Source organism: Parasteatoda tepidariorum, chromosome 4 (assembly GCF_982258835.1).
Source record: "Parasteatoda tepidariorum strain Cologne lab strain chromosome 4, Ptep-v5.0, whole genome shotgun sequence".
Lineage (NCBI taxonomy): Eukaryota > Metazoa > Arthropoda > Arachnida > Araneae > Theridiidae > Parasteatoda > Parasteatoda tepidariorum.
The window spans coordinates 78705107-78721555 of record NC_141758.1 but is presented as its reverse complement, the minus strand read 5'-3'; the positions used below and the strand labels follow the sequence as shown (position 1 = coordinate 78721555).

Here is a 16449-nt window from a genome sequence, read left to right as displayed (position 1 = left end):
CCACAATATACAACACATAGTAAGGTATTAAACAACATAAAAAGAAATTATCAGACATTAATAGTAGTATAGAAATTAGCACATGTATAAAATAAACAAATTGGAAGTATCGGTTTGCAATAGAAAAAGTACCTTTAATATGGAATATGATTGCCTCTAGAAGCAATACAGCACAAACAGCGATGTGTGATGCTTTCAATTATGCGGTCTATCAGTTCAATAGGAAGTGAGAGCCATTGCTCTTGTAAAGCAGTTGCAAGCGTGGCAAGGGTCTGAGGGGGCGGATTGATGGCAGATACACGCCTCCCTAGAGCATCCCAAACGTGCTCGATAGGATTCAAGTCCGGGGATCGAGCTGGCCACTCCATGCCAGTAATTGTTTCCTGTTGAAGATAATCATCAACAATGCGAGCTCTGTGTGGTCTTGCATTATCGTCCTGTAACAGGAAGCAATCACCAATTGCCCCGGCATATGGGCGCACATAAGCATCAAGGATGTTGTCTCGATAAACCTGAGCATTCACGGTTCCCCTTGGAAAGACATGGAGGTATGTGCGCCCTCCTAAGGATATGCCTCCCCAAACACAGACACTGCCTCTTCCGTATGCATCTCTTTCACGGATGTTTGATGGATGATAACGGGTCCCAGGTTCTCTCCATATCAAATAACGTCTACTGTCACTTTCTAGACTAAACCTGGACTCATCCGTAAAGAGAACAGGCCTCCATTGATCTGACGTCCAGTGGACATGTTGTCGGGCCCACTGCAAACGGTCTCTCCTATGGCGTGATGTGAGCGGCACGCAAATGGCTGGTCGTCTCGCATACAGACCACCTTCGTGGAGCCTTCTGCGCACAGTTGACGTTGACACCAACCTTCCGGTGGCTGCAGCAAGAGAGGATCTAAGATGTGTCGGAGTAGCGGTTCTATTCCTGCGTGCACTTAATGTCAAATATCGGTCATCGGCACTGGTCGTAACAGTTGGCCGTCCTTGACTGAACCTCCTAGATGCCGAATCTGTGGTTTGAAATTGCCTCCAAAGTCTATGAACCACAGATGGACTCACATTTAGCCATCTGGCCACTTCTGATTGACTCTGCCCTGCCTCTAGTCTCCCGATGGCTCTCCATCGTAGTTCTTCAGGCAAATGATGCCTAGAGGTCATTATTACGAATTGGCTATCTCAGATTTTCAATGTCGCAATCACAGTAAAATTTGTGTGCTTTCTCTCAAACTTGGACTTTTATGCTCCAGGCAGATGACGTAAGCCGAGTGCAGCGCCACTAATTTGCATATTGCAATTTTACTCAGCTACTCTTAGTGGACAACATATGCAAATTTTGCACGGTTTGGCTTACTTTTGAAAGAGTTATCGCTATTTTTGTGATTTTTCCTTAATTTATGATAACCAGTGTATATATATATATATATATATATATATATATATATATATATATATATATATATATATATATATATATATATATATATATATATATATATATATATATATATATATATATATCTCAAAATGCTTTTAAAATGCCATATAAGCTTTATTAAGTTTTACAATTTTATCGAAAATAAATACCGTGATTTCTATAAAATTTTGCGATTATGCATCAGAATAGCTATCTTTTTTCAGGTCCACCTTTGCTTGATCACTTTTTTTTCCTTTCCTAAGAAACTCGAAGTGAGGGGCAAAAGCATTTAACCCTACAACTCTTCATAAATTTATGATAACTTATGAAAATTGGTTTTAATTCAAAACTGTCCTACAAATTACATTAAAACAGCTTTAAAAAAATAAATAATGTCAGATAAAAAGTCAAAGATTCTATAATCTTGGAGAATCAAAAATAATTTATTAATTTATTTAAATTTCCTTTTTAAAGGAGATTTAAAAAAAAAAAAAAAAAGCCCAGAAAGCAACGCGAAAAATTCTTTTGGTTGCTTAGCAACGAGAAGCACTATCTTTTCCCATCTTGTCATTCATTCAGTTTCTTTATGGTTGTTATAAATTATTTCCCCTTCTATGGCGAGGTAATTTGGCATATTTTTAAACCATCGCCAGATATATAAATCCTTATTGCGACCTAATTTACAACCCATTTTTTTCGAAATTTTGTCTACCCCCCCCCCCTATTTTAAGGGTCAGGATTCCAAATATGTAAAAAAAAAATGCATGTTTATTCAGAGAAAGTACGTTTTTGTGTCTGATTTCGTAACTTAATTAATAGTTAGCACTAATTAATTAGCATATTTGAGGTCACCCCCAGGAACCATTAAGATTGACACTTAAATCGTGGAAATCCGATCATTAGAACAAAAGTTATTCAGGGTGATATCTTTTTTTTTTTGCCGACTGTACACGAAATCAAGGATTTTGATGTTATTTGAGCAACTAAACATAGGACGCCTCTGGATAGTTTTAGGTTATAAAACTACTGAATCTCATTCTGATGAATTTTTCTTATTATCATTGTGACTGATAACATACGTTTTAATTAGTCATATTCCGTCTCAGATCAAACAAAATTGACATTCAGTTCCATATTCATTCTCAATATACTTTGCATTAGACTTAAAATTCGATTAAAAGCTCTTATTTTACAATGTGAGTTTTGTTCCAACTTGATATCAAGGATTTTGATACCATTTGAGCAACTAAACATAGGACGTCAATGGAAAGTTTTAGGTTGTAAAACTACTAAATTTCATTCGGAGGAATTTTTCTTATTATTATTAAGACTGATAGGATACATTTTAACTAGTCATATCATATTCCGTCTCAGATCAAGTAAAATTGATATTCATTCTTGATATATTTCCATTGGACTTAAGATCCAATCAAAAGCTCTTATTTGACAATGTGAGTATTGTTCCTACATGATATCAAGGATTTTGGTAGAATTTGAGCAACTAAACACAGGATGTCTATTTAAAGTTTTGAGTTGTAAAACTACTAAAATTCATTCTGATGAATTTTTTTGAATTATTTTTAAGACTAATAGCATACATTTTAATTAGTCATATTCCAGTCTTTTTAACGTTTCAGGTAAATTAGGATCAAGTAAAACTGACATTCTGTTATATATTATTTCTCAATTTATTTCCATTACACTTAAGATTTAATTTAAAAGCTTCCCAATTATCCTTTTACAGTGTGGGTATTGTACTTACACGATATCAAGGATTTCAATGTCATTTGAGCAACTAACTGTTTCAGGAAAGTCTTAGATTGCATTCTGTATTGTTATTTACGATCACTCTTTATGGTTTTTATAATTCTAAGGAACTTTTGCTAAAATTTAAGAAAAAAATTAAATTTTTTTTCCTTAAAATTCAATTAAAATTTCATTTAAAATTTTCCAAAAATTAATTTATTAATTCTCCCGAAACCTCTCATGGCAAATTCTCTCTCACTTACATAGATAATTTAAGATTTAAAATATAGAAGAAGTGGGTTTAGGTAAACCTGGTGTAAACTTTTCTTCAAACATCTTTTCTTCAAAATATCAAATTGCAAACAAATTATAGCAGTATTACTCAGGGTTACGCAGTGTGAAATAATTCTGCAATAATTTGTATAATTTTGCATTCCGATATTTTGCATTTTGGCATTCTCAAAATATTTTTTTTTAACAGTTGAAACTTCATGGTTTACTGTAAGTTTACTGATTCTAGGTTACTAGGTTCTGAACAAAATGTGCCAGAACAACTTTCTCCTTTGAAATAGTCTTCTTAAAACACGCGATTTTTTTTTCTCAATAAAAATCGGGCAGTTTCCATTTTTTCTTTAAATATACATGTGAATGTTCAATTTATAAATTAAGCATAAATACTGTATAATTGTATAAATTACGGTTTAAAACATTTTTTCCCTTGAAATAATATCTCCTTAAAACATGCGATATTTTTTTTTAAAGGGACATTTCCCATTTTTTTAAAATTTTTTATGTGTATGTTTCTTTTATTACTTTGGCATGAATATTATTTAATGTAAAAAATTATGGTTTAAATGTTAAAAATTATGGTTTATTAAATATTTGCTATATTTTTTTTTTTAGTCAAGATGTAGTTTTCTGGGACTTAGAGGTAAAATGAATTAAGTTATTTTTAAGTTGAAGTGGTTTCGGCTTTTTTAAACACAAAATAGTTAGCAGCAGAGAATTCACCTTAATTTCTGTTTTTAATGATAAATATAAGTTCCCTTTAATTACGTAAACTTGCCTTTTATTTTCTTTCGCAATTTAAGTGGTTTCGGCTTTAGACATCGAATTTAATGCGAAATAATTATAGCTACAGAGAATTCGCTTTAATTTCTGCTCTGAATGATAAATAGAAATTTCCTTCAATTAACATAACTGACCTGAAAACGAAAATAAAAGGCAAACGTTGGCTCTAATTTTGTGGAGTTTTATATAAGAGGATAATTTTAGTTATAATTGTAACTGTCACTATTAAGCCGGTTTATTATAACTATCACTTTCCAGTTGGCTTTCTTTGGCAACTATTTAATAATGCTCTTATCGGGTGACAATTTAAGGCATTCGTTAAAATTATTCTTTTAAATATCAAAGGTGAAAATGTTCAATTGATTTTCTGGATTTTCTAGTATTATAGTTAAGAACTTTTAAAATTATCGATTCAGAAATATTTTCATTGTACTCACGTGCAATTTTCCTTGTCTGAGATTTTTTCAGAAGTGGAAGGCGAACAATATGCACTTTCGAGTTGTTTACCAAAGATTTAGCTCGTGGTCCCAATATCTCTTTTTTACGGATCCGGTTTTCTATTTAATACATCTTCCACAGTCATTTAGATCCAATAACTTTCGCGGAAATATTCCCATTGACCAACTTTTACCCCGCAAGTTCTATCTTTTTATTACTTCAGTTTCACTTAATTCAGGTTCTTGCGGTATTGCTAAAACTAAATTGCAGACGATAAAAGAAGTATCATTAGAACAAACATCGGCGATTTTTTGCTGAAAAGAGTAAATAAATAAACAAATAAATAAATAACTTCGTTGAAACATCTCATAAAAAGCAAACTGTTCTTATAATTTATACGTAAAAAGTAATGATTCAAGTTAGGTGTCCCTGAAAGAGGAGTTTAATAGCGGAGAGGTCAAATATAAATTCATATAAATCAATATAAAAATGACACTCAAACACACACACATTAGAAATATATATATAATAATCAAAATCTTAATCGACATTTTAAATTCGTTTTTAAGTAAATTCAAATGGTAATCTAGATAAATTCAATTTATGTAGTTTAAATTTCTTTGTAAATTAAATTTATGGTAAAAATATTATTTCCGGAAGTATTCTTCCTCTGCGGTATTTTAATGCCCTAAAATTTCATTTCTAAATTTGTTTGAAAATCAAATAATATTCATCATAATCCCATCATATTCATCACATTCGTTGAGCCAGATATTTACCTATCAAAAATTTCATATAATAAATTTCATATATTTCGTACCTATCAAAATTGCTCCACAAAATAATAGCTTCGTCTAAATTTCCTTTAATTTAAAAAAAAAAAACTTTTATTTATATTTTCTCCTTAAAAACTATAAATTATACTGTTTTGTACTCTATCTTATTCTATGTGTCTACATTAATCTGTAATAATAAAATGAAATTGTCTGTCTGTGCGTCTCTCTTATAATGAAGAACCGTTTGTTCTATCCTCATGAAATTTGGATAAGGAACAAATTTATCACTCGATCCTAAAATTCATTCAAAATTTTCAATTAGTTCCTTCGTCATAGTCGTATGAAAAATGGAATTTTATCATTGCTTTAGAACTTGATAATACTAATAAAATGAAGTTGTCCGTCTGTGCGTCTCTTATAATGAAAGAACCGTTTGTTCTATCCTCATGAAATTTGGATAAGGAACAAATTTATCACTCGATCCTAAAATTCATTCAAAATTTTCAATTAGTTCCTTCGTCAGAGTAGTATGAAAAATGGAATTTTATCATTGCTTTAGTACTTGATAATACTAATAAAATGAAGTTGTCTGTCTGTGCGTCTCTTATAATGAAAGAACCGTTTGTTCTATCCTCATGAAATTTGGATAAGGAACAAATTTATCACTCGATCCTAAAATTCATTCAAGTTTTGCAATTAGTTCCTTCGTCAGAGTCGTATGAAAAATGGAATTTTATTATTGCTTTAGAACTTGATAATACTAATAAAATGAAGTTGTCTGTCTGTGCGTCTCTTATAATGAAAGAACCGCTTGTTATATCCTCATGAAATTTGGATAAGGAACAAATTTATCACTCGATCCTAAAATTCATTCAAAATTTTCAATTTGTTCCTTCGTCAGAGTCGTATGAAAAATGGAATTTTATCATTGCTTTAGAACTTGATAATACTAATAAAATGAAGTTGTCTGTCTGTGCGTCTCTTATAATGAAAGAACCGTTTGTTCTATCCTCATGAAATTTGGATAAGGAACAAATTTATCACTCGATCCTAAAATTCATTCAAAATTTTCAATTAGTTCCTTCGTCAGAGTCGTATGAAAAATGGAATTTTATCATTGCTTTAGAACTTGATAATACTAATAAAATGGCGTTGTCTGTCTGTGCGTCTCTTATAATGAAAGAACCGTTTGTTCTATCCTCATGAAATTTGGATAAGGAACAAATTTATCACTCGATCCTAAAATTCATTCAATTTCATTGAATTTTCAATTAGTTCGTTCGTCAGAGTCGTATGAAAAATGGAATTCTATCATTGCTTTAGAACTTGCCATTGCTGAAAGAATGAAAGAACCGTTTGTTCTATCCTCATGAAATTTGGATAAGGAACAAATTTATCACTCGATCCTAAAATTCATTCTAAATTTTCAATTAGTTCGTTCGTCAGAGCCGTATGAAAATTGGAATTTTATCATTGCCTTAGAACTTGCCATTAATAATAAAATGAAATTGCTGCAGACGATTTTTTTTTCTGTTTCAAATATTTTGATGATTACATTACAGTGGGTGTTGCTAGCTTATAGCTCTCTTTAAAAAAAGGAGTTATTTGCAAGTTCTTTCATATTTACTTATTTTTTAGATGCCAAGTCAGATAAACTCTACGATCAGCATAAACAAGATAGTACAGTGGATTACATCACCAAATTAATATTTTTAAAGTTATTTGAAACCACTTGTTTATCTTGTTCATAGTTATGCTTTTATTGTTTATAAAACTAAATAATTTAAAATCAACTATATATGAAATAAAAAAAATAAGTTCTGCTTTGAAAAGCAAAATTAATGGAGAAATAGTACTAATTCTTATAGGAGAAACATAAAAAAATCACCATACTATTATTGAAGAATGCGTGATTATATTTGTCGTTAGGTAATAGTTAAATTAAAAAATAAGGTTTATTCCAAAAAGCAAAATTAAGGAAGAGAAAGTACTCTTTTTTTTAGGGGAACCTTAAAAAATCACCACACTATAGTTGACTCTAATGAGGCTTTATTAATTCTGGTAATATGTACAAATTGAAATAAAAAATAAGCTGTGTACTTAAAAAAAAAAAATACCGGAGAAATAAAACAAAATCGTTTAAAAAAACGCAAAAAATCTCCTAACTATAATAAATGCCAATGATGTTTAACCAATTTCGGTAATAAGAATAAATTGAAATAAAAAAAAAATAAGCTGTGTATTATCAAGCAAAATTAATTGAGAAATGACACCAATTTGTTTAGGATTAAAAAAATCGACATATTTTTATTGATGCCAATAGTGCTTTATTAATTTTGGTAACAGGCACTACTGGTATTACGGTAGTTAGTGCAGTTTTAATAGGTGCCAAATCTACAAATATAAATATAATGTCATATATTAGTATATTCGATACTTATTAAATTTGCATCAATAACAGAAAGCTTTAAAAATACTGTGATTTTCTTAACGGTCCCTTTGAAAGGTGATCTAATCACGTGATTCCGGTAAACTTTGATTATAATAAGCTGGCCTCGAGCAACATAATCGTGCCAAATGATTCTGAATACAGTTAATCTTTATTTAGATAGGTTGAACTACTAAAACATGTTTTGCTTATTCTAATAACGTAAAGCCGTCGAGAAGGACAAAATATAATAATAAATTTTAAAAAATGTAATTATTTTGGCTCCATTAATTGTGATGTTATACGTCTTTAAGTGCTGTGCAGGATTTCTCAAAATTGCTTACTTTTTTTCGTTATATTGCTAACCTTTTTTTTTTACCCCTAACGAAGAACAGGGATTAAGTTAATTACGTATAATAACAAAAATAATAAAAGAGTAAAGAAAGGTCATAAAGTTTCTGCCACGAAATTATAGTCATAGAATTTCATTTAATCTACTTTTAAAAAAGATTTAAAAAGTTTAAATGACTCATGTTAATGCTATTCTAATTCTGATGTCACGCAAAAATTTGAATCGACATATTTTTTTTAAATAACTTTGTTGTGGAAATTCTTTAAAAAATTCGATGAACTAAACTGCCCAAAGCATTATCTACGAACAGGAGCTAATATAGAAGATATATCGCTTAAATAAATATGTCTATGGCTTAAAGATGGATTAAGCTATAGGATTAAGTGGTCCATCCCTATAGTTTGAGGCTGATGAGCATTTAAGGGGAGTTGGTAGGGCATATATCAATAATGCTAAAACTTACTTTTTTCGATGTACCTTTTCTAAGAAACTACTTATGATATCGCTTCGATATTTTTTGGGCAAATTTGAGATTATATCAGTTGTATGCCGTGATAATGCTTTAGCGTTAACTGGGATACTTTTTGAGCTAAGAAAGATTTTTGCTGCTCGAAAATGATGAAACTCTTTAGTTCATGATTTATTTAAATATTTCTGCCGAAGGTATGCAGTAACAGTTATCACAGTGTAAATATGTAAATATTTTTTAAAAAAAAACTGAAGCAATGTCTTGTTTAGGTGCTGAGAAGAGGTACATCAAAAAAAGGTCAGTTTTACATTCGACTCCATTGGTGCTGATAATTTTATTTTTTGTTACATTGTTTTCCGTGAATAACAATTATTATTATTATTAATAATATTTCTTTTTGACAAAATCTGTAAAAAAGGTATCTGATAGATATGTGGTGATTAGATTAAATAATATTAAATAAATTGATTCAATAAAATTAATGATCACAGCAGTTTAATAATAATTAAAAAAAGAAGAAATTATATTAAGTTACAACGTAAAAGTCAGACAGGATTAACGACAGCAGCATTTTTAAAAGAGGTGAATGCTCACCGGTCAGCAAGCCCGAATGAACGCTTATATTGAGCTGTTGCCAGATTCTTGAAACTAAAGTTTGAACACAAGAGATGTTGCCATCTTATAAAAAGGTCATTTCCTTGAGGGAAATGTTTTGCACTGCCACCTGGCGAGCAGAGTTCATCGCCATCTGGTGAGAAGGTGGTTCACCACAGATAACTTTATATAAAATTTATAAAGCATACAAAATATATTTTTATTTGCTCTTAAGGGTCAATTTAATACTCCCAATGTTCAATTGCCGTATGACCCACAGCAAATTTGCTTATACGATATAAAGAATTACGATGCATTTTGAACAAATAAACATTGACCCCCATACCGCCATTGAAAAGTTTTAGTTAGCATCTATTGTAAAAGCGTTATTTATGCCTCGTTCTTATTTATTGGTTCTTTAATTATTTGTGAGTATTATACAACAATTTGTTTTAATTTCAGATATCAATATAAATGCACTATAATTAACAATTGAGATTACTCATCGCTTTTTGCTTTAAAAAATTAATCAAAGTTTAGTTCTTTAATTTATATAATTGAACTGAAAACACACACACACAAAAAAAAAAATATTAAAACTATGCATAATTTCTTCGAGAGCTATAATATTGGATTAAAAGTTATAGTGAATAAATTATAGCTTTCGAGCATCCTGCTTTATCGGACAAATTTTTATTTTTATATTTTTTTTTTCTTTATTTATTGCAATCGCTCTATAATTATTGGAAATGTAAGGTGAAGAAAATGGCGTCATTCATTGTCGAACAATAGGTCATGAAATAATCGAAATATATTTCTAAGCCGGTTGATGTATATTTGAAATTATTTTTGTTAAAATCTTTGGTGTTTGAAGTAGGTCAGAAATTAAAATTTTTATAATGATAAATTTCAATATTTTTTGAAAAGTTGTTTTTATGTTAGTCGTATGTTAGATACCCGTTTTGCCTGGATGTCAGACGTTCACCTTCTGCTACATTAATATGGTATTGATGGAAACCAAGAAAGAAAGTTCTAGAATTTTCGAAATTAAATTTTCTTTTTGTGTATTTCTCGCGTGTTGCCGTTGAAGTCCGTGGCTCTAAATGCCTGCAGCGGCTGCTGCTTTTGAGCCAATTTCAAGCTAAACGCCGAAATGTGGCAAACTTACGTCGCCAGTTGGCGATAAGGACAATCACGATTGCAGACCTAACTGCACCTGTTTTTCTTCTCAGTTCGGTCTGTGACGACGCCTGTGTATGTTACTGGGACAACCTGTCCGCCACGATGTTTAATCTAGAATTAACTAACTTGTAACCTTAATTGTTATCCTTTTATTAAATTTATTATTATTTAATTATGGCTGGCATTCTGTTAACTAATCGTGCTAATTGTTTCTATTCTTCAATCAACTTAATTATTCATTATATGTTTTTATTTTAGGAGTCGCGTTAACTTCCACGTGTCTCCTCACTGGTGACCCGGCTTTGAATCTATGCAATCTTTCTAAATTTATGCGAAGACCAGCTTTTATTTTTAATAACTTTTGCTCCTTTAGAACTAAATTTAAAATTTAGCGTTATTTTTTGAATTTTTTTTTTTTATTATTTACAAACTTGTGATCGCACGGAAATATGGATGGATGGACACATGGATATTTTAAGGGTATGTTATCGAATTTCTGCTGTCTTTTTGTGATTGGTCCTTTCAAAATTACTGTTGCTTTAATATGTTTAAATTAATGTATTAATTTAACTTACTGCTAGTATCTTTGATTTAAACTTACTGTCAGTATTGATCTACGGCGTGTACGGAGTCTGCTATCTTACTGCATTATCTTTCGAAATGTTTGAAAATCACTTTCATTTGCAATAATTATTTAAACCTTTTTACCATTTTTAGTAAATGTATTTGCATTATTTTCGAGTTTAATTTGATCTTTGCGCTTATCACTGCATCATACAAGTTGTTTAATTTTATTTGCTGCTAGGACTGGGCTATAAATCGATATATCGCGACATATCGATTTAACGCCTATATCGGCAAACCGATACAGCAACTTTCATTCCAAGCGATGGATCAGAAATCTGATTTAAGCCGTCGAGTGAAGAAGACGATATAACGATATAGCGATACACGCAAGGACTTTCTCTTACGTTCCGATGCCAACTCGCGCAGTGGAAGACGATATTGTTTCGTTTTGTTGAGACGGCCTTGACTGATGAGCGGTAGAATCAGAATCACTTTTGAGACCTTATATCGTTATATCACATATTCGTTTTCGCACCTTCGCGATTTGAAATCGTTTCTTGTAGATTATTTTCAATGGGATTAACTTCGTGATCGCCGTCGTAACCTTGTTCTGAACGCAATCTATTATTGAAAAGAATTTTTAAAGAAAAATTTCTTCATTAATTAGGTAAGTTTCTTATTTATTTTCTGACAAAACTTTTTTTATATTTTTAAATGTGAAAATTATCGGAAATCTAATTTAAGGCATCCATAAGGAATTAAATTACAAAGTAAATAAATTTGTTAGGTTATTTTTTTACTTTCTTTTAATTTATTAAAAACCTTTCGGATAAAACTTCTAATAATTTAATGGGCTTCTATTACTGATTTTAAATTTATAAATCTTGAGTTGTTTTTATTTTTAGAAATAAAGTTAAAACAAAACTTATTTTTTGGACATAAGTCAATAAACTTTATTTGTTCAAAAGAATTTGAAAAGTTTGCGAATTTTATTCATTTCTTTTTTTTTTTTTTATCAATTACTACTTCGTTTTATTAGAGAGTAAAATCATTATTTTTTTTAATTTTCTTTTTATATTATTAGTTAATTAGCTAAATATATTACCGAATATCACAATTCTTTTGTTTTTATTTTTAAGAATTTAATTAAGAAACTTTGCCTTACTTTGTTTTTCGTTCATAATTCGGTCATTATTTAATTTAATTTAATTATTTATATGAAATAATAATAAAAATAGTGTTTAAGAAGCATTTTTTTCCTAAAATTTATTTAGCTCTTTGTTTTAAGCATACAAATAATTTTTTAACGAACTTATTTTTCAAATTTTGTTTCTATGCTGTTAGGTAAATATATTGATAAATTTCACTTTTATTTATTTATTTATTTTTAAACTAAGAAATCTTTTGTTATTTGCGTGATCATTTTTAGAAAACATAACAAAACTTGTGTTTACTTCTTCATTCAGAATTTGAACATTACGATCGAACTTAATAATTCTGTAATTATTTACGCATAATAGTACAAGCAAATATTGATTTGTTAAAAAAAGTTTCTTTTTTTAAAAAAAAAACTATTTTTAACACTTTGTTTTAAGTGTATAATGAATTTCTTAACAAACTTTTTTTTTAATTTTTTAAATTTTCTTTCAATAATTTCAGCTAGATATCTTTATAAAATTCCCTTTTTATTTTTAAACTGAGAAATCTTTCAGAGAACGAATATTTTAAGAAACTATTACAAATCTTATGTTTACGTTTTAGTTTAAAATTCGAACATTTTTAATTTTAAACTTCAGCTTTTAGTCAATCCAACTTTTATTTTAATTAAAATATATTTTGAAATTTTAAAATCAGCTTTTGTTTGATAACAATATTTTTTTTCATTAAGGGTGTTTTAGGGGTTAACTTAAATTACGACTGCTTATACCTTATAAACGATAAAGAAGTGAAAATATTTCATTCTGTATCTACACACATTTTTTCAATAAATATTTTAAGTAAGATTTGTACATCTTAGTCAATTTATTTAATATCTTTCTTTAGCAAAACATATATATTTTCAAATTTATAAATTGATTTAAATCAATATGCGTATGAAGTCTTGATAGAAATCTGACTTTCTGTGCCTTAAAGTAAATGAAATTCAAAAATACTATATCGCGATACATCGCTATATCGCGATGCAAAACTGACGATATATCACGATATATAATTTCTAATATCGCCCAGTCCTATTTGCTGCCCTAACACTTTAAAATAATGCCGAATGTGGTGGAGCAGGTTAATGATGCAGATAATGCTGCACGTTCTTCAAATGCATCTCAGGTCTCCCATCTTTCGGTAAAAATTCCCCCGTTATGGAAATCAAAAATTAAACTATGGTTTATTCAGGTAGAGAGTAATTTTGAGCTAGCTAAAATCACTAATGATTTAACGAAATATAATTACCTCGTTTCATCAATAGATCCTGAAACTTTATCCTCAGTGTCCGATATTTTATTTGCGCCACCTGCTGCGGATAAATACAACACTTTGAAAGACCGGTTAATAGCCGAATTCTCCGCTTCGGAAAACGAGCAAATTCGCCAATTAATTTCTGAATTGCATCTTGGAGACGTTAAGCCGTCCCATTTATTGAGAAAAATGCGCGAATTAGGGGGTAAAAGCGTCAACGATGATTTTTTGAAAACTTTATGGTTTCAGAGACTGCCTTAAGAAATTCAAACAATCTTATCAATTAGCTCTGAATCTTTGGACAATTTAGCCAAAATGGCTGACAAAATTTCAGAAGTCCGTACCACTCCGACAGAAACTGGCGTATTTGCTATTGGGCAACACACTACGGAAAGCTCACAGCGCAATCCTCCGTCTGAAATAAGCGTTTTGCGAAACGAGATAGCTTCGTTAAGTGCAGAAGTTAAGAGATTATCTCGCGAGCGTAGTAGAGATCAGTCTCGATCACGATATAACAAATCTCCCTACCGACATCAAACTCCTTCAAGATCGCGAGGCGACCCAAAATTTTGCTTTTACCATAACAGATTTGGCGCTCGTGCAAAACATTGTAGAGAGCCTTGTGCTTATAATCAAACTAAAAACCCGGAAAACTAGATTCGGCTATCGAAAAACAAGTGTCTGCGACTGCAATCCCGATAGCCAAAAACTCATGTCGCCTTTATGTTTACGACAAACGTTCTCATTTAAAATTTTTAGTTGATTCAGGATCCGATGTATCTTGTATCCCCGCGCCTAAGGTAAAGTTAAGACCTGAGCCTTTGGAATTATACGCTGCAAATAACACGAAAATTAAAACTTTTGGCTCAAAATTAATCAATGTTGATCTGGGTATTCGACGAAATTTTAAATGGCATTTTTTAATTGCAACTATTCCAACACCCATTATAGGTGCTGATTTTTTGGAAAATTTTGGCCTCTTAGTTGATTTAAAACGTCGAAAACTTATTGACAGTGTAACGAAGTTAGAAATACAGGGTATGTTTGGCCAACCTAAACCTATTAGTTCAATTAAACTCATCTCCGGAGAATCAGAGTATCATAAAATGTTAAAAGAATTCCCAGATTTAACTAAATTGTCATTAAAACTAAAAGATTCTAACCATAGTACTGTGCATTATATAGAAACCACCGGACCGCCCGTTCATTGTAAGCCTAGGCGATTAAACCCTAGATTATACGAATCCGTTAAAAAAGAATTCCAATTCATGATGGAGCAGGGAATTTGTCGACCATCCAAGTCACCGTGGTCTTCTCCGCTCCACGTGGTTCCGAAAAGTTCCGGTAGTATTCGTGTTGTAGGAGATTATCGCAGATTAAATGCGTGTACAACTCCGGATCGTTACCCAATCCCGCACATACAGGACTTTTCAAACTCTCTCTATGGTGCGAAAATTTTCTCAAAACTCGATATTGTGAGAGCATATTTTCATATACCAGTGCACCCGGAACATGTACAGAAAACCGCGGTATGTACACCATTTGGCCTTTTTGAGTTTCCCTATCTGAACTTCGGTCTTTGTGGAGCAGCTCAAACGTTCCAACGATTTATGAATGAAATTCTTGGTGACTTTTCCTTTTGCTACGTTTATCTCGACGATATTTTAATTTTTAGTGAAACTGAAGAAAAGCATAGAAAACACGTACGTTTGGTTTTTGATCGTTTGAACAAGTATGGATTAACTATACAAACTTCCAAATGCGTTTTCGGTGTACCTGAAATTTCCTTTTTAGGACACCTTATTTCTCAAGATGGTACAAAACCATTACCCGACAAAATCAAACCAATTTTAAATTATCCTCAACCTCAAACCGTTAATGAACTTCAAAGATTTCTAGGAATTTTAAATTTTTTCCGTAGATTTTTACCGAATATAGCACAAAATCAAATACATTTGACGGCGTATTTAAAAGGAGCCAAAAAGAAAGACAAAACGAAACTTGAATGGACAGATCAAGCTAATAATGATTTTAAACAGTGTAAGGAATTAATTGCAAACGCTGTGCTGTTGTCGCACCCTAAACCGAATGCCAAATTAATTTTACATGTGGATGCGTCGGATTTCGCAATAGGAGGGGCTTTAGCGCAAATAGTTAACAATGATGCACAACCACTTGCTTTTTTCTCTCGAAAACTTTCCCCAGCTGAAAAAATTTATAGCGCATACGATAGAGAATTATTGGCAGCTTATGCGGCAATCAAACATTTCAGACATATGCTTGAAGCGCGAGAATTTTCTCTTTTCACAGATCATAAGCCTCTAACTTTTGCATTCCGAAAGCGCTCTGATAATTGCTCTCCGCGACAAGCGAGACAATTAGATTACATATCTCAGTTTACGACCGATATTCATCATATAAAAGGATCAGATAATGTTCCACCATCCATCAGATAATGTTCCACCATCCAACGGGAATTACTATTGTTTAACTATGATCGACAGATTTACTCGGTGGCCAGAGGCTGTCCCTATTCCTGACATAACTGCACACACAGTTGCAAAGACCTTTTTTACTCATTGGATTTCCAGGTTTGGCTGTCCTGTCCGTGTTACTACTGACCAAGGCAGGCAGTTCGAAAGTTCACTTTTCGTGGCCCTGTCACAACTCCTAGGCATCAAACGCATCAGGACTTCTCCGTATCATCCTCAGGGAAATGGCTTGATCGAGGAGTTTTATCGTCCACTAAAGGCAGCCCTGAAGGCCTATAATACCGAGCAGTGGTCTTCAGCTCTACCTACATTGCTACTAGGTTTCCGTGCAGTCTTTAAAGAGGATCTAGGAGCCACAACTGCCGAATTGGTCTATGGAAGACCTCTCAGACTACCTGGCGAACTCTTCGTTCCGTCACCGACCAGTGCTTCCCAAAATCAACTTATCTTGGACTTGC

General features: G+C 31.5%; 2 protein-coding genes across 3 annotated transcripts in view; one reads left to right on the top strand and one right to left on the bottom strand.

Annotated features, from left to right (window-relative positions):
• The window catches only part of LOC122270816 (putative defense protein 3), a 32699-nt gene that overhangs the window by 11106 nt on the left and 5144 nt on the right, over window positions 1-16449 (bottom strand). The window contains exon 2 of one of the 2 annotated variants that reach the window (XM_087161427.1): window positions 4677-4991. The exons of the other annotated variant lie outside the window; for it this stretch is intronic. The gene's annotated coding sequence lies outside the window, so the exon portion shown is untranslated. The remainder of the gene's footprint in view (window positions 1-4676; window positions 4992-16449) is intronic. 2 annotated transcript variants of the gene reach the window in all.
• LOC122272998 (ERI1 exoribonuclease 3-like) overlaps window positions 10410-16449 on the top strand; it is a 31734-nt gene continuing 25694 nt past the window's right edge. The window contains exon 1 of the mRNA XM_087161425.1: window positions 10410-10958. Within this exon, the coding sequence (XP_087017551.1) occupies window positions 10932-10958 (27 nt within the window). The 5' untranslated portion in view covers window positions 10410-10931. The remainder of the gene's footprint in view (window positions 10959-16449) is intronic.